The sequence below is a fragment of the Carassius auratus genome, unplaced genomic scaffold (assembly GCF_003368295.1).
Source record: "Carassius auratus strain Wakin unplaced genomic scaffold, ASM336829v1 scaf_tig00025248, whole genome shotgun sequence".
NCBI classification, from domain to species: Eukaryota; Metazoa; Chordata; class Actinopteri; order Cypriniformes; family Cyprinidae; genus Carassius; species Carassius auratus.
In genome coordinates, this window is record NW_020525404.1 from 24,595 (window position 1) to 49,381 (window position 24,787).

Sequence of the window (24,787 nt, forward strand, 5' to 3'; positions counted from 1 at the left end):
TACGTTGTTGTGGCCATTTAAATGGCACATAATTTTCAATAGCAGTAAAGTCTGTAAAATAAATAAGGAGGAAATGCAAACATGAATGCACTATTCCAAGCTGATAATGGCCACGTTTTTTTATATTGTATGGGCATGCGAGAAACTAAAGCTAATTTTGGTAAAACTTTATCTTAAGGTGTCATTTTTACAGTGTAATTTTGCATTTAAGCACTAAGTTATATTAATTAACTGTACTTTATGGTTAGGATTAGGGTTTGGTTTAGGGTTACTTGCATGTAATTATGAATATTTATAGCCTAATTTATTATAGTGAGTGCATGTAATACGTGTTACAAGAACAGATTAAAATAAAGTGTTACCCTATTTTTTATTTACGTAATAAGAAATTTCATAAATAAAGATAGAAGTAAAGTAAAGCTCAGGCCTTACAGAGGCCTTTTTCAGCCAAACCAAATTATATTTTAATTATATTATATAATGATAAATTATCATGATTATATATAGCATTAATTTCAATTAAACAGTATGAATTTAGCTTTGTATTGTAGTATACAGAATAATAACATATACTTTACAGTCATGACTAATATATATATTTATATTGTCACATTATTTGGTATTTTTATGTTAAACCATAAAAAATACCATAAATATGAAGAAAATAGAGTCAGACATTTTCCACATTAAAATATAGGCTTATGTATTATTTATTAAATGTATGTATAACTCGACAATATTTTAAATTATTTTCCATAGTAAAATTGTAAACACTTGAAACAATTCCAAAACAGGAACATTGAAATATACCCTTCAAGCAAAATATATATATTGTGTAATTTTTTTTATATATATAGGCCTATCCAAATAAGCACAAATAAGATTGTATTATTTTAGAGTAAATTGATATTATTTTATAGAGGACTTTTTTTAAAAGGGCAAGAAAATGGAATCTAACATTACTTTAAGAAAAAAAATCGCTGCTAGAAAAAACAAGTAATGACTTGTCACTGAAATACAGCCATTACGTCCTGCCTCCCATGTGACAACTAGCCCCGGCGTGCCCTGACATGCTGCATTTTTTATATTAACCTCTAGATGGCAACCGATACAAATGAAACGGCTGTGTCCGTGTCGCAATGGTCGTACAAAAATCTCTGATGAATGCACAAGTCCGTTGCATTCTCAAAAACTTTAATAATATAAGATCATTTAAACCTATGCATTAGTGAAGTGACATTGCGACACAAAGCAGTTGGGCGTGGTCTCTCATGAATATTACCCAGAGAGGCGTGGCTTGGCTTCACCTGGGACTGCTCTGAGGAGCGTGCAAGCTTGCAGCGCAGTACACAGTCAGATCACTGAAGCAAAGGCATCATTAGCAGCACAACAAGGAATCCAGTGGAAACACAGGATGACTGATGCTTACTTGTTCTGAAACAGTCAGGTAATTTAACTACAGAGCTTGCGATGTATCCTTAACATTTTGCAAACGCTTTTTTATTACATCTGTGTAGTTGTCATTAGTAGGTATCTTTGCGCATAATCTGTTTGTAATGTAAGCGGAGCCTGCTGGGATCGCTACACGCAGGTGAAGGTGACTGGGAATGAGTGCCAGAAGTGCCCTTTAAAAATACTGCAGTGGTGTGCAATCTAATCTAGATCTATGTGTGATCTATCTATCCAGTAAATGTGTTTTGCAGGTGTATGCTTTGCACCAACAAATCTAGTGCTCTGAAACCTGATATGTATAAAGTGAACGGTTCTGAGTGATTTATCAGAGGCATCACAGAAAGCAGTTTGAGCTTCTTCTTTTTACTGGAAGTTGCCCAGGGGGTGAAAAATACATATAATTCAGATTTGCTTCAATGTAGCATTTTTATTAGGAAGTCTACTTATATAAAACTTAATAAATACAACCCTGCTAAATTAATATTAATTATTTATAAAATGTAGACTTAATACATTTTTAGTATGCATTTGATTTGTGTTGTATTTAGCTGGACTAGAGGTTGGATTAATACTGTTTATGTCCTTTTTGCCTGTGCTGTATTAAATTATTATTTTTTTATATACTTTATAATAATACAAGTCAAATTGCATATCCGTGCCAGAGTATGGTAGGAGTGGGTAATATATATTATTAGTTAGTCCATGTTATCAGAAGTGATTACACCGTTGTCTTGTTCTTTTGAGGGTTCTCTTAACTCTTATAAGCATTAGTTTGACAAACAAACCATGAAAACGTCTTCAGAAACAGTGCCATTGTTATTTGATTTAATTAACCAAAGTAAGACAGATAATGTGCTCATTAATGGCATCAAAGTAACAGTAACTTGGTCTAACAGTAATCTTGTCCCTAACGCACTCAGAAGGCCTAATGAATTCTTGAATGGTTCATTCTTTCCATTGTCAAATCAAACATGTTATTTTACTTATCTCAGCATACAGGAGAAACCTATTGTACAGCCTACATAGGGGAATTAGTTGTAATGTCTGATGGAATGGATGCATGAACTGTTTTGACATGCATAATTATAAGTAGCATTTTAGGATGCAGTAATCAGTATTGGAAATTAGACTTGAAAATTCTTATTAAGTCGAAATCTCTCACGACTCTGTCAGTGCAGCTAGACTAGATTAATTGCAGATGGAGAATTAGTGAGATATGCCGTAAGATCCCACATTTGTGTGATTGGAGGTATTTCTTCACCATCTGTGGAAATGTCAGACTGGATATATAGTATTTATATTGTTCAAATGACAGATGGCTATATCAGAAATGATCCCTTTATGACACTCTGCGCTTGATGCTTCTCTATGTACTATCTACTACAGTATTATGCAGGCAAATTTACTTTCCCAGCCTGTGATGTGATCAGGTTGACGTGTCTCTTGTCCATACTACCCCGAGCAGGGTGCTTATTGTAACAGGAGAGGTGTTAATGCTTATGCGTTTATGGTACAGTATATGTCTGAATAGATGAAGTGATATGCATGAACCAAGCAGCCTTCAAGTGGGGGACAAGAAATTGGAGCAAAGCAAAACCATTTATATTCACTTCAATGGTGTATATAGTGGCTGCATCTATTGTATCTATATCCACTGCATCCATATCCATTCCACCATCAAATAATGGTGTTTCTAGACAACACATTTAAGCAATACCTCATACAAAGAATTTTTGTGACTCACCAAGTGTTTTGAAATGAGGTTTTCTCACTATAAAGTGAATCAAAAGCTACAAAAATTGCTTTTGAGGCAGTTCTCCAGAGCCAAAAAAAATGTGCATCCTCCACATAGTGCATCATGCCAGAAAAAAAAAATATTCTGAAGGAATAGTTCACCCAAAGATGAAAATCTGCTGAACACTCATGCCATCCAAGATGGAATTAAGTTTACATTCAGCATTACATCAGTTGCTCAACAATGGTTCCTCTGTAGTGGATGGGTGCCATCAGAATGAGAGTCCAAACAGCCTATAAAAATAATACAGTCATTCATAAGCAATCCACATGACTCCCGTTCATCAATTAACATCTTGTGAAGTGAAAAGCTGCATGTTTGAAGTAAACAAATCAAACATTAGTTTGTTTTAACTTTGAACCATCGCTTCTGGCTGAATTAGAAATTCCATAATCCATAATAGCAGTAGCAGTGAAAAAGTCCATCCCCTGTTGTCCTTTCACATCACAATCTATTTAGTGTCTAACTGTTTTGAACCATTTTTGCTTGTAAATTCTGCATGATCTGTGCACATTTTTCTCCTGATTCAGACAAAACTACTTTTTTGATGAAGAAAGCAATGTTATGGAAAGAGAGCTCATATTTTGACCAGAAGCAACGTTAAAATCTTCTTGATATGTTTGTTTGTTGCAAAACTGTAGTTGTTGGATTATTGTGATCATCTGTTTAAAGTTTCATTCTGACGGCACCCATTCACAGCAGAGGATCCATTGGTGAGTAAGTGATGCAATGCAAAATTTCTCCATCTCATCTCATCTACATCTTGGATGGCATGGGGATGAGTACATTTTCAGCAATTTTTCTGTTGAAAATGACTGACTAGACCTCAGCGTGACCAAGCGGAAGCTTTGTTTTGTTTTATTCGAAGTCAGCTCTTTAATATTAAGCATTTATTGCTATCTTATATTCTTCATGTTCTTGGAAAGTGAAGTTTGTTTCTTTTACATTTGATGCAGTTTTATCCAACGTTTTTGAATGTATTTCATCAGGTTGTGTTCTTCCCAAAAAACAAGCACCACGCTGTACCAGCTACAGGAATGTTAATAGTCTTGCACATTTTTATGCGATTGCCTTAGGCTTTTTCATAACTCTGTGTAGTTTGATAATAGCATGTGATACAGTAGATGTACATTGCACTATGAAATGTTTAGTGGATGCATTTGTGTATGACGTGTTTTCTCATCAAGCCATCTGCTCTTGATGTGTGTCTCAGGAAGGAAGAGACTCACTCATTTTTTCTTGCCAATGCAGCGGGAAACCTTTGACAGAGCAAGGATGAGTTAGCAACCCATGACTGCACTGCTGGAAGCGGGAGCTTGTTCTAGTGAATCAGCATCAATTACACAACAACATTATCTTCAGCAAAGTACTGCTGGAGGAACCTGCCTGGATCTCAGCAGAACCTCAGTACATCCTGTTGATCATGCGGCAGACCAAACAGCTCGGCTTCATGCTGACTGTGCTTGGATACCTAATACCAGTCATTTGGGGTTTTCCATTTGGACCGGTTCTTGATGTGGATGTCACCCCCAGGACAACTGTACATGTTAAAGGTAAGACTCTTTACATGTATTTCAGTGTTGTGCATTATTTAGAACTGAATTGAGAATGCTTTTTGTGAGTTCTAGATTTTTCAATTTCCTCATATCATATAATTACTTAATATCTGATTGTAGTGTTACATAGTATGCAACTGGTATGGTCTAACAGCTTATTATTTTATCCTAAAATATGATTTGTTTAAGTTTTATACATTGAATTTCACATCATGAGAGCATTAACTTTACAATTTAGCCTACTTATTTTCCATAGTCATTAAAAGTATCAGGTATATTCGCTTCATTCACTGGCGTGTTTGGCACTATTTTGCCTGTAGTGCTGGAGGCTATGGAAGTTCTCTGGATATTATTAAACAGCCCTTCTCACTTGTCCTGGCCCAGTTCATAAGATTCACACAGCAGATGCCGTGAGAATATAAAGTGAGGTTAGGTCACATTCACTTCTGTGAGGTTAGCCTGGACTACCACGTGGGCTCTCAGTGTGTGACAAATTTGATCGTGTACAGGTATGTGTCTTTTTTTGGAAAGAAATTAACACTTTAATTTGGCAAGGATGCTTTAAATTGATCAAAAGTGACAGAAGACATTTACAATGTTACAAAAGCATTCTATTTCATATAAATGCTGAACTCTTATTCAGCAAAAAATCGGTTTTAAACTGTATCCTTGAGATATAGTGGCTACTACATGCCAAAGGTGTGTGTGGTGTTTCAAAGAAGTCAGTAACTAGTAAAACGGTTTGTGTGAAAACCTTGAGAGGCCTGAACAAACTAATTAAACCGGTCTTTATCAGCACCAGACCTCACCGATGCTCCTAAATCTGTCAAAGCTTGTTGTCTTTATGCTTTGTGCACCAAATGGATTCCCAATAACTGTAGTTGAACATTAATAGCCGTCATTGATGAATAATGTCTGCAATTTGGAATAAAGCCCAAGCTTTTTCTAAAGCTGAATGTTCTCATAAGAGTAGATTTGCCCTCTGACTGCACTGATGAAGATAAATGTGTATTTATCACCACAGACTCACACCATGGTTTAAGCCAGCCACTATTTCTGGCTGGTCAGGATGCTCGAACAAATAGAGCAATGTTTTGCTAGCACCATAGAGCCAGTGTTCACATTTTCAAGTGGAATTAGCCTATGCATGATGAGAATTTGAAATGCGAAAGCATTTTTTTTTTTTTTGCTTAATTGCATGTAAGATAATTGACATACTTGTAAAATGATTGAGAAGGTTATGACATCTTTACCCACTCAGGTGCTTAAACTGAAGTGTTGCTAAAGTTTGCTGCTGCATAATGGCTCATACGGTTCATTTGTGCTCAGACACTGCAGATCTTTTCATTTTAATTTGCATTCATTATTGTATTTTTTTTCCTTGCCCTGGTTGACTCTAGTCCTTGACCTATATTTAGGCTCTCTTGGGATGAGAGGCAGAGCTAGAGCATACAGAAGGAGAAGTAGGAGTGTACAGACATGTATGTAAGGGTGTTGAATCTCCGCTAAATCAAGCTTTTGTCTTACAATATGTCTATTCGAGGAGAGAGCTACAGTGTTGAATTCAAGAAGAGATAATTTTGTGGGTGTAACATAAGGTGCTGACTTGTTGTAATGGTTTGCTGTAGTGGGTTTGAGTACATGGTGTGTTTTCTCGAGGGTTTTAGTACTGCTTAGCAGACCTGAAGTAACTCTGAAATGAAATATGTATACATGTGTAATTCATCTGGGGTAGCAGGACAAGGAGAAAAGTGCATCTAGGGTCTTTAGAGATTTTTGTATCTGTCTGCTACATGGCTGTATATTGAATGTATAATAACTTAAGATGTTCCATGTACAGTAATTTTAATTAATTAATTTGTTAAAATAGATAAGTTAAACACACACACACACATACATAAAGAATACCTTTTAATTTAAATGAGCTGTTTTCTATTTTAACAGCAATGGAACTATTTTTAATATAATATTATATTTAAAAAAAATCAATATTATTATAGATTATTTTTTATTAATTTAAATTTTATTATATAATTTAATGCACCATTGCAGAATAAAAGCATTTGTTTCTTTCTAAAACATGTGTATGTTTTATATATATATTTAATCCTTTGTGAGAATAATCTCTATAAAATAAATCCTTATCCAGCTATTGCAAACAACTAAAGCAGTCTTGGAAATTCGTTGGTCAGAAGGTGTGTTTCTGTTGAAAGTTTTCTAAACAAAATCACAGTATGTGAGTTATCGTGTAAGGTCAGGACAGATTTCAGTCGAGGCAACTGCTGTGGAAAAAAGCTAGATCTATATTTACTGTTCGAGTAAAAAGGTAATATTTCTTGAAAACCCTGAGGTTTACAGAAAAGGGACTTAAAATACACATCTAACATCCACTGTTTGTTTTAAACATGCTTTGAGAGTAAACGCTTTCCTCTGGGATTCATAAAAGGTAGGCAGGATAAACCAAAACCACGGAATCCAGCCCTCTGACGGAGGGGGTTTTATCTGCGTGGGGGTTGCTGTTGTCTTGGTGACAGGATTTGAGCGGTGCCATCTACTTCTTTCTTTTAATACAGAAATAACATCAATAATAAACACACATTTGGGGTTGCTTACATTGGCACTATGCTACAGATTACATTTTACATTATGCAAAAAGGGTTCAGTGTGTCTGAGATGGATTTTTTGTTCTGGGAAAGAATTACTTGTTTTTTCCCCACACATATGCTTCCTGGTCGTTTTTCAAACCAGTTTTGATTTCCTTTCCAACCGAAAAACAAATTTCCCTGACAAGAAACAACATTAAAACATCTGTCTCCTTCTTTGAAGTTCTTTTTGTATTTTACGTATTACGTCATAACTATGAGTCACGATGGTTGACTAATCGGCTATTTTTATCTAGATGTTTTTCTTATATTATTTTGTTTTACTACTGTTAATTAGCATGCTAACACTAGATGTTACACTTTTTTTAAGACACTAGCTATGTCTGAAACTGCATACTGTCTGGTTAGTACAATATTTGAATTGAAACTAACTTGGTAACCTTTAAAAGAATATGTTCTTAATAAGACAGAATTTGGTTAGTATTAGGGGTGACGAGACACTTATCTTACGAGACGAGACTGGACACAAGACTGGGTTCACGAGAGACAAGACAAGATTTTTTTTTTTTTAAGAAATCATCAATGAGGAAATATATAGGGAGAAATAGAAAACCAGCAACATTTTGAAATCAACTTTTTGAAATTAAACATCTATTTTAATACATTTTATGCCGTAATAATCATTATGTAAACACTGCAGAAGGCTTTGCCACAAACTCAACTGACAAGTAATTGCACAAAAATGATAAATAGTATAAATAAAAATAAACAACACAAATATCCCTTTAAAGTGGAAGTGAACCACTCATTCAAGTTTATTATTTTGTAAACTGATTTCCACTTTAATAAAAAAAAAAAAGTATATATAATTAACACGATTAATGTATGTATTTAAAGTAATAAAGCAGTGGTACCCAAACTGGGGGGGCGCAGCAAGGCTGAGGGATAGTTAGGGCCCTATGAAATCCATTTAATTTTTCCTAAATTATTATTATTATTATTATTATTATTATTTTCAAAATTAATTTCGATTTTGATTTTTCTTTATTGCTTTTTTCAGTTTTTATTTTTCTCAACTCGTTTTTAATAGTTAAATAAAATTGTATCAATTAAAAAGCATGTCTAATTGATCATGAAACATATACATTTTCACATTTAACTGTCATTTAATCATTTAATTATTGAAAAAAAATTTTTACCAACAAAGGGGATTTACTTTTAAAATTAAACCACGGAAAAAATGTCGTGTTTCATTTTTGTAGTAGTAGAAGTAACTGCATAGCAGTAGATTACATAGCTGGCTATGTACATTTTACTGAAAAATAGTAACGTGACCGGACTCTTATTTTGACGGGTTGCCTTTACAATTCTGTGTAAGTGATGCTAGTTTTACTCAGATCAAACGGCAAAATGCTCATGAAGTCACTCTCAGAGCAGTTTTGGAGACGTTGTTCCTGTGTTTCCATCCTCATTTAGAGAGACGCAGATGCTGAAATCACCGCAAGCATCAGGCATGCTTCTGTGTAGTAAATGAAACTCGTGTCTGCGCCATTCATTAACAGAGACACGCAGAACACGCAGGATTCATATTTAAATTGAATTTAGCAGCTATATACTTACAGGTACATATCGTGATTTGAATTAAGTGTAATGATCTGTCTTTACTTTTAAATGATTAATTAATTTAAAGTTGGAAAATTCCGTGACATTCCGCGTAAAGCTGTGAATTCTGTTTTTATGACTGGATAAAGACTAAACTGTGTAATTTTCCCACTTATCATGAGTCCACTTGCCTGAGTGAACATAAAATATCTTACATACCACCACTGGTGAAAGGGCAAGTGTAATGCAAATATATTTGAAAGATCTGGGAGGATATCAACGCGTTCTCGCGAGAACAGTCAGATCTTGCGTGCCACGAGATCTCGTTACACCCCTAGTTAGTATTAATTAAATTCAGACACACTTACCAGCGTCAGTTGTGTCGCTTCACAGCCATTCACAACTCCTCTTCCCTGGCTTCATGGGTTGGTAAAGTATCCACTGAATGCAAACTACAGAATGTTAGTGGAAGTAGTAGGTAAATTATGTACTTTTCACCTGATGTTTTTCTGCATACTATGTACTTGGACATACGTACTGTTTTTGGCCATGGAAGTTAGCATATTTGGATGCAGCAACTGTTAAAAAATTGCCAACTTTTTAAAACTCATCTCAAAATCCCTGCATTCTGTTATTATTCTCAATTTTATTTTTGAGGTATCGTATCTCCTCTGATAGCCCCGCCCACTCTGAAATCTCATTTGTCTAGAATCCCAGGTCACCTGTGATTGACAGCATTCTCACTTTGAGTGATTACTAATCACTGGGAACTTGGTTTGCACTTGGTTTGAACTTTGCCACAGTGTTGATGATCAATTCTCTGCCAAGGATTGGAACCAATCAATGACCATTACTGCTTTTTTGACAGAGTGTTTATCAAAAGATTACTGAAACAGATCTATAATTATCTCACTTTCAATGAATTGAGACGAAAAACATCTATTAAATGTAAAGTCATTTAATCAAGTATAGTGGACTTTAATGTTTTCAAATATAAAACTCAAGTTTCCGAAGAAAGATCTGTGCTTATATTACTTTATTTTGGTACACAGTACAATGCAGATCTCTGTTATTAATAAAGCAGTATGTAGTGGTACTGTGAAATTACTAATAAGATTAGATATATTTAATATAACGAAGCATGACTGCGGTTGTGTAATGTTGATCACGTCTGAAGCTGACTGTTCTCACCCAGTGTCAGTTTTTATTTAGTCAGCGCTAGCCCCCTAGCAAACACAATTCGGATTGGACACATGAACACTGCGGCTGCCCGCCCAAGTTTGTTTGGACCATGGTTGGAGTGAGTCAACAGTCAAGTCACACACACACACACACATACACAGATGCTACAAAGATGCATGTGTTTGTAGCATGAGGTGAGAGCGACAACACTTAACCCTTGTAGTGTGTCCTTGAGCCAAACACAGCCACCCACACACTGTCATTTTTTCATATGTCATATCTTCATTGTCAATTATACTTGAATATAAGAAGAATGCAAGTTCATACAGACATTGCATGTGCAATTTGCATATTACCAGCTTGGCACGATGGTTGTGTGGTTGAAACTTGGTTCCAGTGTTCATTCTAGGGAACAGTAAACAAACCACACACACTGCAAGAATACAACAGGAGGCCTTGGGCGCTGTGTTGACTCTGCTCATGGATTTGTTCCCTCAGTGATGCACAGAGTCGGTCTGTTTTTATAGGCTGGTGTGGAAGGGCACTAGCAGACCAGAGGCTATTTTTCATAAGACCCTTATTAGCCGTTATGGTATGAATTATTAGAAATTGTGATCATGCAGTGCTGCAAATAATTAGACAGATGAAAATGTATTTTATTTATACATAGTGTATATGTTATCCTAGAGTAAATTAGTTTTTTTAAGCCTAAGATTATCTTATTTGTATAGCACTTCTAATCAAAGAAAACCATCTCAAGAATAAAAAAAGCAGTACAATCAGCATCAAGTTCTTCATATGAAAACAAGCTAAAAATATATTTGACCATATTGCCATGATTGACTAATTAAAATCAAATATTCCAGAGACAAACGTGTCAAATGTTCATAATATAAGGCTTTCTAATTATTGCTGGAAATGTATATTAAAATTTCTGCTTTTTTGCTTAACCTAAGTTCTGATAAGTGATTATAAAAGTAGTAGTGGTATTTCTGTGGATGTGTGTGTGTGTGTGTGTAAGTGGCTGTGTGTGTACATGGTCCAAGGACACATAGTGTGCTTTGAGCTCAAAGGCTTTTGTGTGATCCCCCGGTTTATCGTCAGATCTGCACTCATCACTGTGTGTGTGTTACAGTCACTATCTTTCTCTATCTACACAGTGAGACACAAGGATTAACAACACACACAGAATGTCGTCACTTAGCCTGAAGTCTTGAATCGTGTTTGCATAACTTAATATTTTCTTTCCTGTTATGAGTAATTTTAGCCTCTGGCCATCCCCCATGCACAGCAACCCGTAGGTCTGTTCCGACCTTTCCTTGATTGACAGTTTAGAGCCTCATGACCTTAACTTTTTGGTTTATACTGTCACTTATTTTCATGCTAGCTCAGACACTAGACGAGTACTGCTTGTTGTGCTGTTTTAAAAGTTACTAGTATTAATGATCATAGCTCATAATGTGCATCTTTATGCAATGTTATATAAATTACCAGTCTGTAACTATATTTATGTAAGTCCGAGTTAGTTGGAAGCTATAGTTGGAAACTGGACTACACTGGTTGCACTGTATGCTTTTGATAAATATATGGTTTTGGTTCATTAAGAAGAATCGTCTCATAAGAGTCATTCATTTGTAAAATGAAAACACTGGTTGCTCTGTATTAGAAACTGTAGATATACCAAAACAGTGCACTCATGTTATTATGAATGGGAAAAAGTGCTACTGGCAATATGGTGGAAAAGGCCACGCCTTACAGAAAAAGAGCCAATCAGCTGTGAATAGTCGTCATCGTCATGCAGTTGCTGTTAGAGGCTTTGGTTGTTATAGAAACAGAAACTTAGGGCTGCACAAGTGCGTTCGCTGGACCAACTTAAAATAGAAGCTTTTTTTAATGCTATTTAAGCATAAGAAACAACATTTATGGGACAATTTATTTAAGAGTTTGAAAATTTGAAATATTCTTTAAATGTAAGTATGGCAAGCAGTTTTTGAGATTTCAGGATTTCTCCATTCAAATAAAAAGCATTCAGAGATGCTGCAAAAATCTGATTTTCCTTGAAAGAGACTCTCTGTATGCTTTTGATTCACCAATCAGTGCTATTCATTCTGTAATCAGGAATATACTAGTCACACTATTTGTTTTGTGTTGATGATTTAGTAGCGGCATCTCTCTGAGTATTTTGGTATGCTATTCCGGTGTTAAGTCTTTAAACAATTTTTTCTTTTTGTACTTTGTTTAAAAATATAATGGAAAATATGATGGGGCACAATTCTCTTTAAATTTCTAGTCCCAAATACCTTGGTATTCCATGCTTGCATGCTGGATTTACTGTAGAGTGTTGCTGATGCTGACTTTAGCACTGTGTTGGGGGGGATGGGAGTTTTGAGAGGTAAGAAAGGGGCATTTGAGGGGTACCATGGTTGATATTTGGCCTAATACTGCCAAGTCTCATCAGCATAGCCCACCCATCTCTCAGTATGTGGCAGGAAATCTCAGCACGCAGTGCAAGTCCTTTATTCTTCAGAATGTGTCTGGGTTTACTTTATGCCCTAATTTGAGGAAGCAAACCACCCAAATATGTCAATGTCTCAGAAAGACACTTTATGATTGCACATGAAAACAGGAAGTGTTAAATTCAGTACTTTTTACTGCACCTTTTTTGCTTTCTCTGACTCTTTTTATTGTGCCAGCATACTGTCATTTTTTTTACAGTGAAGTCTGATCTTAGTTTGTGGCCAAGCTATGTCACATTAATGCAGTTCATGCCATACTTTCTCATGCTGCTGAATGAAGCTTTATTATTCTGTTTTCATGGTCATGTTTTCTTTATAGCCATTCAGTTTATTCATAGCTTGCTGATAATGATTTAGCTCTCCATCTGTTCATCCCTGTTCAAATAGTTCCAATAATAGACAAATGAGTGTAGAGCTATGAGTGGGTCTCTATGTTGTTGACACGATTTAGTCATGTTTGTCCCTGTTTTTCTAACTGGGTCTCTTTCTCCATTCGCAGGGCTGCTGGGTTGTAATCATTTCCGTGGAGCTGCAGTGAACTACAGTTCTCTGTTACTGGAGGACGGACCAGGGTTGTTGTATGTTGGGGCCAGAGAGGCCATTTACAAACTGGACACCTCTAACATCTCTGACACCAGTATCTCTGTTTCTGTGAGTCACAATATTTTCAATATGTTTCATTCCTCTTCCTAATGCAGCTGGGTTGATCATAGTTGTTGTTCATGTCTGTATAACAGCTTGAATGGGCAGCATCTGCAGAACAGAAGAGGCAGTGCCTGAGCAAAGGAAAGAACAATCAGGTATTGCCATTCTCGATGTGTAGGATATCCTCCCATAAATCCCACAGCTCAACTCAATGTCATGTGAATGATTCCCAAGGAACAAATACTGGAAAAATTGATTAGCCTGAATTCACTTTTAAGCTGTTTTGGATAATTGTTTCTTCCAAATGGATATATAAATGGTAAACCACATCTAAAGAATGAAGAGGTATACTTTTTTGTGATACATACTGTAGATAACATCTAGGAAACCATATGTCACATACTCAAAGGTTCTTGTGCACATTTGACACAAAACAAGATGAACATTGATTTTCTTGACAAAAGCAAAACTGATGGTGGTTTTAGTGTAAAGAAGTGAGAGTGAGAGGAAAATATTATCCAATATAATCCAAAAATGCTGCTTTATGAGAGCATAAACTGGAATCTAAAAGTACCGGTAAACGGTTTTACCGATATAAATAATAAGAATCACAAAGTTTCTTTTGATATGTTGCCTTTGCAACTAGCTGAAATGAGAAATCAAAAATCACTGCCGGTTTAGCCCCACCCACTGATTCATGCACTGATTCAAATAAAAAGAGAGGCGAATGCAGATCTGTGCAAAATTCAAACCATAAATATGGCTCTGAAGACAACAAGGTGCCTTATAGCGCCAAGTTGTGGAAAAACAGTCTTTGCATTGCCTTCCTTCTGATACCAACGTTAGGAAAGAGTGAATTTACTTTTTTTAAAATGAAGATCCAGACTGTGTCAGTCACAACTTGGTCCTTTGTTCACTTCATTTCACTGCGGATTCATTTACAAACAAGGGCACAATTTGACAAGATTTTCAGAAACATTGAAACTAAAAGATGATGCTGTGCCAGCTATATTGGATCTGACAGTAATGTCGCACCACACAAGTGTGAGTAACTGTTTTATTACGTGGTTACTATTGCTGGGTCTGTTTGTACAGTTTGATATGTACTGAGTATTTATGCATTTTAACATAAATCACAGCAGCGGCCATATGTGAAGGACGTAGGCTGTCAAACATCTGTTAGCAAATCATACCAGTGGGCATTTTACTCCCGAATCTACAATCCGCCACGACTATTCAAATTGAGTATTCTGATGAGGGGGGTCAAAATAGGACTCTTAAACAATAATAAACATTTTTGACTATTGGCTATTGGTTTTCTACACAGCAGTCTGCGTATGGTACTGCATAAGTTTTTTTTTTTTTTTTTTTTTTTTAAATTAACGAGTTCTATAATAAATTCTTCCTTGTTTTATCACAGACTGAATGCTACAATCATGTCCGTTTCCTGGACAGATACAATGACACTCACCTGTACACCTGCGGGACGCATGCCTTCAGACCACGCTGTGCTTACATAGTGAGATGTTTACCTCTCTCATTCTGAACTTTGCATTACAAAGAAATTGTGATCACGAATGTTTTATATTCTAGCAAAAGATTGAGCATGGTGCTTATAAATCTTCATGTTTTGCTCAGGATGTGGCACGCTTTACCTTTGTGCGTTTTGAGGAGGGAAAGGAGAAATGTCCTTATGACCCTACAAAGGGCTACACTGGTTTCATAACAGGTAAATGACTTGGATTCATAAGCTTATTCCATAACTTGCAGGTTTCATCTAGTGTGACCTATAAGATTTGCTGTTTCAGATGGTGAGATGTACTCTGCCTCCCAATATGAGTTTCGTAACATCCCTGATATACGACGCAACTTTCCCTTCCCCAACTTGCGGACAGACGATTCCCCAACAAGTTGGCTGCTGGGTTAGTTGAAAATGTTTTGGAAAAGAAGAATAAGAATGGTTACTAATGTGCTTTTTTACACATTGCTATTTGATGGTCAAAAAGTCATAGCCATTTTTTACTCAAAAAACCAAAAAAGTAATAGCACTCCTGCCTTAGTAAGCATCACTAACAATTCACTACTTTTAGGCAAAATGTTTTGATTCAGTTAAAACGCAAGATCCCAAAAGAGTCACGCAATTTTAATCAATAAACACTGTACTTTGAAAATTCTCAGACACACAATAAGATCTGTAAGGCCCATAATTGGTCCATTGTGGTGTGGGCAGCAGTTAATGCTGTTGTGCTTTCTCATAGAGTCAGATTTTGTCGGCTCAGCGTTACTCCGAGAGAGCACCAACAGCTCAATCGGGGATGATGATAAACTCTACTTCTTCTTCACGGAGAGGAACATAGAACCGACAGCTTACTCCAGCCAGACCAAAGTGGCCAGGGTGGCCCGTGTGTGTAAGGTAAAGTTTGAGATATATTTTGAAGAGGAACAGATTTGTATTTTTCAAATCTGATATTCAAATTTGCATTAACAAGACATTTTCACTCCTACGGACAATTCAAATAAGCTAAAATTATGACAGTGGCAGCCTGACCTCATGTCACCACACATTCCTGGAGTTTCTATGGTTTGCCACTGTTGCCGGGCAGATAGAGCCCCACTACCCAAACTATCTCTCTCATTCGCTTTCCTTCTCCCACACATGCTCTCCCACCTGCATTACTCTCATCTCATTTAGTGTCTTCATTTTGATCGGATAAACCACCCAGCATTTTCCCCTCACCGTTATATCTTCATTTATTTCACACCTGCTTTCACTCTGCAGCTAAGACTTAACGGATCTGTGAAGCAGGTCAGGTCCCTTACTGTTTGACGTACTGAGTTAGGAGGGAAAGAAGCTCCAGTCCAAAGTAGGCCACACTGCATGCACACTCACACACACACACACACCTATATGGCCGATCACACACATGTACACATCCATGCTTATAGACTACTGTTCAGAAGTTTGTGGTTGTATTTTTAATGTTTTTGAAAGAAGCCTCTTATGTTTACCAAGACTGAATGGTGAAAATCACAGTAAAATTGTGATTTGCTATTTTTAAATGTATTATCAAATGTAATTTATTCCAGTAATTGCAAATCTGAATTTTCAGCAGCCATTACTCCAGTGTCTTCAGTGTCACATGGAAACATTAACGGTATTATTTGAAATAGCTTTACTAATCTTGTAAATGTCTTGACCGTCACTGAAAAAAATTCTAAAGGTTTTAGTAAGTAGTTCACAGCCTTTAGGTTCACTAAATAAAATTAGTAGTAGTCGTGATAAACTTTGTTAGCATTTTAATTGTCTCACCCCAATAAACAAAAGTTTTGTTGTAAGTTCAATCAAGAAAAAAGAAAAAATCTTAAAAATCTTGCCAACCCTTACTTGCTATACATTAAAAATCTTCTGTTGACTTGTGTTCAGTGGGTGAGAAATTCTTTTAATTAAGCAGGTTCACCAAGGGGAACAGTAATCACCCTTATAGAGATTAGTGCACAAAACAACAATAAAAGTTAATCGAATTACTAATTAAGTACAGCAACAAACTATTAATACTAAGTGTCCCTATAAATCACCATGCTATGACCCTTAAAAAAATGTATGTCGAAAAAATGTGTTTTTCACAAATAAAGTCTAAATAGCAATTATATGTAAGCTACTCTGAATATTGCTTTTCAGTGTTTACACATCATAAATCCATTCAATATTAATTAAGAAAATATTTCCTGTCAAATTAACAAAGCATGCCTTGCTGTGATAATTGCAATAAAGAGCAGGAGGGAAATGATTATTTTGCCCCAGATGTCTTCCTCAGCCATCATGAGCATACATTATGTAACATTGTACATTAGCTCCGTTTTTTCCTTTGTAATCTGTTTCTCTACATTTCAACTTTGACATTGTTTGTCTATACATACATACTATATATCCCTATATTTTGTATGTATATACAGTGTACATTTTTAGAAATAAAAAGAAGGACATTCTATCATTTTCAGTGAAACACATATCTGATACTTAGATCATGTGACAACATTGCTAATAACTTTTGTTATGGAGAAACCGTACAAAAGGCTCTATTTCCTTTACTCTTAAATTTGAGCCGTCCTCCGTTCTGGTCTTTCTTCCCCTCGCCTGCATGTGAACTGACACCACAATTAGCCTGAAGGTCCTCATGTAACTACTAAAGTCAGATGGAGCATGTTTTTGAGCAGAACGCTCTTTGCACATTTAGGACAGCTTTTTGTGCCCACAACTGTGTCATTTCAAGCTGAATGTTTAATTCAGGAGAGTTTCACATTGCAGTGCTTGATGCAAGTGAACTACTCTCAAGGGAATATGTGCATTATGCAAAAAGCCATGGGGTGGTTTGGTAGAAATTCCCCAGATAATATTTTTTTCCTTCTCAGTATACCTCAGATTTGAAAGTTGACAGGGGTGGTGTGATGCAAAGCTATATAATTGTAATTTATCATTTAAACTCAATTATGTCACATCCCATTAGATTGTAAGATGGGGCTATATTGTGTTCATTATTTGTTAATATTTTTACAGCTACTTTAGTGTGACTCATGTTCCTGAGGAGTTAGCTTTACAAGAACTGCAGACTATACGCATATTATGTATATCGTGTCATTCCTACTACACTATTGAGTTAATAAATATGAGCCATAATTTTATATGTAATTTGCTTAGATTTTCGTATCAGTTGCTTTGTTTTCGTTTTCCGTTCACAGGGGGACATTGGAGGGCAGAGGTCTCTTCAGAGGAAGTGGACGTCCTTTCTCAAGGCCAGACTGGTGTGCGCCATTCCTGATTATGAGCTTTATTTCAACGTGCTCCGCAGCGTTTTTGTCGTCGAGGGAAGCAGCGTACACGACAGTGTCTTGTATGGTGTTTTTGGACTCGAGTGGTGAGAAAATTCATTGAGATTGAATTTGTGAACCTGCGAAAGGCTGTGTACCATTCAGAATTGAGTTGTGAATGCCTTTTAAATTCCAATTCAGTTGCTGAATTTGAATAATGGTAACAAACAGGGTGCAGAATTGCAATTTGAACTTGAATGTAGTGAAATATAATTTAAAATAAATCAAATAGAAATGTAATCTAGGATTGATCTAGGAAGGCAAGGGATAGATAGATAGATAGATAGATAGATAGATAGATAGATAGATAGATAGATAGATAGATAGATAGATAGATAGATAGATAGATAGATAGATAGATAGATAGATAGATAGATAGATAGATAGATAGATAGATTTAATTTAAGTTTAAGGCTGCAGTTAAACAATAGCCTTCAGTTTTAGTGGGTTGAAATGTTTTACAGTGAGAGGGGGTGCTGCAGTCTCATTAAATGAGATGTGAACTGAAGTAGCATTAATCCTCTAGCATGTGACCCTGTTATCTTCATTCTCAACATTTTTTATGACTAAAGGATTTTAGCATGAGATCCATCTCTAAATATTCCCATGTGTTTTTCTCGCTATAGCAGGGACACTCACAATAGTACACAGGGCCCTGGGCCAATATTTGAATTGGCAGAATCGGGATAGAGAGAGAGAGAGAGAGAGAGAGAGAGAGAGAGAGAGAGAGAGTATGCAGAGTCATGCTACATTAAATTGTCTTTTAAATGTCTACAGACTAGTTGGTGACCAAATTCTCCCATCAAACCAGTTTCCGGGTAGTAAACAGGACCGAGCACTGAGTTGGCAAACCCTTTTATCAGCCTGAAGGGAGTAATAACATTTTTTTTTTAATGTTAGAGTTATGTCCCTCAGCTGAAAAGAAGAAAAATGCAATGGGTTTGTTTTTGTGTGCTTTATAAGCTCTACTTTTCTCCATAAGGATACAGGTTCAATGAATGTAACATAATTGGAACAAAATAAAACTGTTCCTACTATCATTATTATAAATGTAGTGAAAAGAAAATGGCATTTAAAATTCCACCATGTGCTGTGATCAATAAAAATTACTCACATTTTCTTTCTGACTATAAACGAAAACCTACTTCTCATCATTCTTATGTCATTCTCTTTCTCACTGCCAGGAGAAATGTTAAGATGTCTGCAGTGTGTCACTATTCACTCAAAGATGTCCAGACAGCTTTTGACGGGCCGTACATGGAACTACAGGACACCAAATGGAGGGAATACACTGGGAAAGTTCCAGAACCGAGGCCTGGCTCGGTGAGGTGCACTAAATCAAAGCAGTCCTATAAACTGTTGCCTTCTAGTATCTGTAATGTAGAAGTAGACCAGCTCTTTGGGACTTTTATTGCATTGTTTCTATTTTCACTCTTCTGAAGAATGTTATGTAACAGTGGCCTTGTTTCTCTTCAGTGTATAACCGATCAGCATCGGGCCCTGCTCATAAATTCCTCCCGGGATCTTCCTGACAACGTACTGAATTTCACTCAGAGACATGCTTTAATGTCCAGACAGATCCAGCCTGTGGGAGGACGTCCCGTGTTGCTCCATAGGGGGGCAGACTACACTAAGATCGCTGTAAAACAGGTTGTGGGCTTGGATGGACGTGTCTATGACATGCTCTTCATTGGAACAGGTAAGGGTCCATTTCCTTTATTAGTTAATGATTTGATATTGAGTTTTAAGAGATAATTTTGATTGATTTTGGATTGTGATATGAAGATGGTAAGATTTAATGTTAAGAATTTGTCTCTTATGCTCACCAAAGCTCCATTTGTTTGAACAAAAATACAGTAAAAACTATTTGAACTATTATTAAAATAATAAAAAAAACTATTATCTATTTAAATATATTTTAAAATGAAATATATTTCTGTGATCCAAAACTGATTTTTTTTTTTATGGGAGCTGTGATCATTTTTTTTAAGAATACTGTGATGAATGGAAAGTTCAGAAGAAAACCATTCATTTAAAATTGAAAACTGTTGTAAACTTAGTATTTTTTATATTTTGAAATCTTTTATTAGGTTTCATAGCCTTGAAATTTGGTTTTTGTGCTTCTCTCCAGATGAGGGCTGGTTACACAGGGCTGTGAAGATCAGAGACCGTGTTCACATCATCGAGGAGCTTCAGCTTTTTGAGGAGAAACAACCAATAAATAACATGGTGATATCACAAAAACAGGTAGCCCATGATGCACCTACAGTATTAAACATTAAAAACCAGCATTAAATCCAAGTGTATAATACAAATGCTAATGGATCCCAAAGAAATCTTATGCTGTATTTTTGTTCAACAGAAGAGCATCTATGTGAGCGCCGCCTCTGGAGTGGTGCAGGTACCCCTGTCATCCTGTGAGCGCTACACCTCCTGTCATGACTGTGTGTTTGCACGAGATCCATTCTGTGGCTGGGATGGTAGAGCGTGTGCTGAAATAGCGGCTTATGCTAACAGGTAAAAGCAGACATCTGGTGTTTTTAATTTTAGACATTTACACATACTGTTACCACAGTCCAAAAGTCATTTTTCTGCCAGTGATGGGTGATTTAAGGAAAAGGGATGCACAATGTAATGAAACAATATCGGAAACCATTATTACATTTTATTGGCTGATATTGGATATGATCTCTGCTTATTTTTTATTTATTTTTTTCAAATAGTATATATTTTTTCTATTGTAGATTTAAAAAAAAAAAAAATTTATTATCTTTATTGGATATATTTTATGCTGTGATGTTCTTATTCCAAAATTAACTAGCATACATACATATTTTAGTTGTAGTTATGTTTTTTTTATTTTCTTACAAAGTAGTATTAATAAAATCAGTGAAATATGAAAATATTTTCAGAATTGTTAATATAGTATATTTAATAAAGTGCATTCCTAAAATGTTGTAAATATATTTCATATACATATTTTTAATTTTAGATTTTTTTTAACATATAGAGTTAGTGCTGTCAAATGATCATTCACGATTAATCTAAAAAACTAAAAGTTTTTGTTTACATAATATATGCGTGTGTACTGTGTATATTTATTATGTATATATAAATACACACCCATGCATGTATATATTTAAGACAAATTTTAAGTTTATACATTTAAAATATTAATGTATATTATTAATTATATGAAAGTAAATATATACATGGAAAATTAAAAAATATATACTGTATGTGTGTGTATTTATATATACGTAATAAATATACAGAGTACACATACATAATGTAAACAAAAACTAATATATTAATATTATTATAAATTATATCATATATAAATATATTTAATATATAAACGTAACATATTTTTCATACATATATACATGTATTTGTGGGTATTTATATATACATAATAAATATATACAATACATACACATTTATTATGTAAACAATTTTTTTTTTATTTTGGATGCGATTAATCACCATAAATCTTTTGATAGCACTATATGTAATATTTCTTAAATATTTATTTTATATTAAACTTATTTTGCATAATTTTTTTACAAATATATTTGTTCTTATGTCAGTGGATGTAGATGAAGTCATTGAGTCACAATTATGAGCCAGTCTTAAATAGAAATACAAAAATGGGCACTATTGAGAAATTTTCAACTTTAGGTGTCTTAAATCTCCAATAAATAAAAGTATCACCATCAGTGAAAGTCAGACTATTGTTCTTACAATGTGATTCAAACCACATAATGTAAGAATTCCTAATAAAGTTAACAGCCAATTGGTGAATAAAGTGAATTTTTTTTTTTTTTTTGCTTTCACTAGTCTCCTGGTGTTAATTTTCAGACACAATGTCCAAAACACATTCACATTATCTTCTGCACGCTTCGATGAATGGCTTTAATAAGTGCATCTCTGTTTCCCTTAGGTCCGGTCTCATCCAGGACGTCCAGATGGGAAGCAGAGGCTGTACTAACATTACAAGTGATGGTGTGTTTGCATGTGAATAACTTCTGAGCAGCCTAGTCAGGTGACTTTCAAACGTAGACTAATAATGTCTTGCATTTTGTCAGGTTTCGTCATGCACCGGACTCGTGCAGTGATGGCAGGAGATGATGTTCTGTTACAGTGTGAGATCCGTTCTAACCTGGCCACCCCTCGCTGGACGCTGAACGGTCGGGAGCTGCTAGGTTACGGCGTAGACTTCGGCTACCGCACTGGCACTGACGGCCTCCTCATCATTGGCGCTCAAAACCAGCAAAGTGGACACTACCGCTGTTACGCAGTAGAGAACGGCGTCTGGATTCCTGTTCGCAGCTATATGGTACAAGTCCAACCCGTTCTGCCCCCTGCATCGCATCTCTCAGGAAGCCCGACGGCTTTACCTGAAAACTTCTTTACCACCACAACTGCGCCAACTCTGAGTCCTTCCAGTGTTCCTGCGGAGCAGCTTCTGTCGCCTCCACCGGCTCTGTTGCCTTCGAGACCGGAGTTACAGACCTACAGACACATGGAGGCCATGTATATCTCTCTGGTGGCTGTTCTCGGCGGGCTTTGCCTGGTTCTTACAGTGGTCCTCCTGTATGTTAGCTTCTGTGGTGCACACAACTCTCCCAGTTCCAGAAAGTACTCCCAGCAAGCACTGTCCATAACCACAGCAACCGAAAGAAAAAGGAGCTCGCACTTTGAGCTCAAAACCATCTCCAGCCACTGCAATGGCAGAGCGGAGGGCCGTAGCAGAGCGTTGTCGATGGACGGAGAGTTTCTGCAGATGATTCCAGCGGACATCCAGACCACACCTAGTAAGGAACCTCCGCCCGCGCCACCACTTCCTATGCCGCCGCCCCTGCCCGAATCAGAGTACGCCAACGGACTGTCAGCCACGCTGCCTAGCGTGCTGAGAAAGATGAACGGGAATAGCTACGTACTCCTGGGGCAGACGGACTCGGAAATGACGTCTCCGCTTTACCACTCTTTCACCGAGGAGCTCAACAGGATTCTAGAAAAGAGGAAACACACACAGTTGGACATCCAACCAGATGAGAGCTCAGTGTAGCATGATCTCGCACAACTGCTATATCGCCCCCTTGTGGTGTGGAGGCTTACATTTTGTACAAGAGCCAAGAGAACTGTGTGTTGTGAAGTTCTTTGTGATCTCGATGTTCAACTTAAACTTGTTTGGTTTGGCGCCATTGAGAATCGTCTTGTGAAAATATATTTGTGAACATATTGGTCGACTTTATGTCAGATGTAGCTAAAGACACCTAGACTGTGGACCTCGGAGTGTATAAATCACAAGATGGATTCAATTGAGAACGTCCGAGACTGAATTTGGTTATGTTGTTTTGTTTTAAAGGAGAAGTAAGAGACTTGAGAACACTGTCCAAAGACTTTCTCAGCAAAGCAATGCATATTTGTACATAATTAATGTGGAATTATTGTGCAAATGCAGACGTTTACAGATTTTTTTGTTTTTGCCTAATTGCACCTGATGTAAATAACAATCATTTTATTATCAAAGTATAATAAGTCGGAACTGCTTTGCTCGATTAATAATCATTCAGAAAGAGTTTGGTTTTCAAGCCTTTTGGCAACATTTCATGAGTGTTCTTGAGCATTGGACTTTTTAACAACGCAATTTCACACTAGATTGCAGTCAGATTGTAGGAGCAGTGAGTGTTAGCACATGAATCGTTGACATCTACAGATACAGAGGCGGTCATTTTCAGAGCCACTCGGCTGTAGAATTCAACGCCTCCTTCAGGGATGAGTTGGGTTTCTCTTTGGCAGTGCGTCAGAAAGAGTGAATAGATCTCAAAAATGGAAGAAACGCTCTCTCTGATACACAATTTCCCTGTCAAATGCTGTCCAGCTTTGACAGAATATCCTTTTTATATTTAAATGAAGGAAGAGATGCTCACAAAGGGAAGTAAAATCCCAAAAACTTTAGAAGTTTGTTGAGTTTGCATTTAGTTATTTTGAATGCATGACAACAGGTGACCATTTCAAACTCCAGAAATAAATGTATTTATATTAGGGCTGTCAGTTTATTATTATAATTTATTAAAATTAATTTTAAAAAAATTATTCACTACAGTTCAGATGTTTGGGGTGAATTTCTTATGCTCACCACGGCTGCATTAATTTGATCTAAAATACAGCAAAAAGAATAATATTGGGAAATATTACCACTTTTTAAAATAACTGTTTTCGATTACAGTATATTTTCAAGTCCAATTTATTCCTGCATCATTGTGTCATCATAATTTAGTGTTCAAGAAATATTTCAGAATTATACTAATGTTAAAGACATTAATTATAATATTATAATATTATAATATTTTTATGGAAACAGTAATAAATTTTTGCAGGATTCTTTAATTAATCAAAAGTTCAAAATAACGGATTTATTATTATTTATTTTTTAATTAAATATCTTGCTGACCCCAAACTTGAACAGTAGTGAACTGTTTATGAATAACATTTTTGACACAATTAATAATTCCCCCTAATCCAAATTCACACAATAAAAGACAATTTATATGACAATAAAAT

The 24,787-nt window shown here is 36.0% G+C and overlaps 1 protein-coding gene across 1 annotated transcript; it reads left to right on the forward strand.

The window, feature by feature from the left end:
• Positions 1 to 1,360: 1,360 nt before the first annotated feature.
• LOC113078315 (semaphorin-4G-like) lies at positions 1,361 to 24,265 on the forward strand. Its single transcript, XM_026250634.1, has 15 exons — positions 1,361 to 1,447; positions 4,461 to 4,800; positions 13,206 to 13,357; positions 13,444 to 13,506; positions 14,772 to 14,870; positions 14,990 to 15,080; positions 15,160 to 15,273; positions 15,610 to 15,764; positions 18,089 to 18,264; positions 19,402 to 19,540; positions 19,694 to 19,916; positions 20,349 to 20,464; positions 20,580 to 20,734; positions 22,161 to 22,222; positions 22,306 to 24,265. Exons 2-15 carry the CDS (start codon positions 4,671 to 4,673, stop codon positions 23,286 to 23,288), a joined length of 2,658 nt encoding a protein of 885 aa, XP_026106419.1. The 5' UTR covers positions 1,361 to 1,447; positions 4,461 to 4,670; the 3' UTR covers positions 23,289 to 24,265.
• The last annotated feature ends 522 nt before the right edge of the window (positions 24,266 to 24,787 follow it).

What these genes read in the sequence shown, in the direction of transcription:
- LOC113078315 (XM_026250634.1), top strand. Translation starts at nt 4,671, where the DNA reads ATGCGGCAGACCAAACAGCTCGGCTTCATGCTGACTGTGCTTGGATAC. An exon ending in GACCACGCTGTGCTTACATA is followed by an intron (nt 14,871 to 14,989) that starts GTGAGATGTTTA and finishes TGTTTTGCTCAG; the next exon opens with GATGTGGCACGCTTTACCTT. An exon ending in ATAGCGGCTTATGCTAACAG is followed by an intron (nt 20,735 to 22,160) that starts GTAAAAGCAGAC and finishes TGTTTCCCTTAG; the next exon opens with GTCCGGTCTCATCCAGGACG.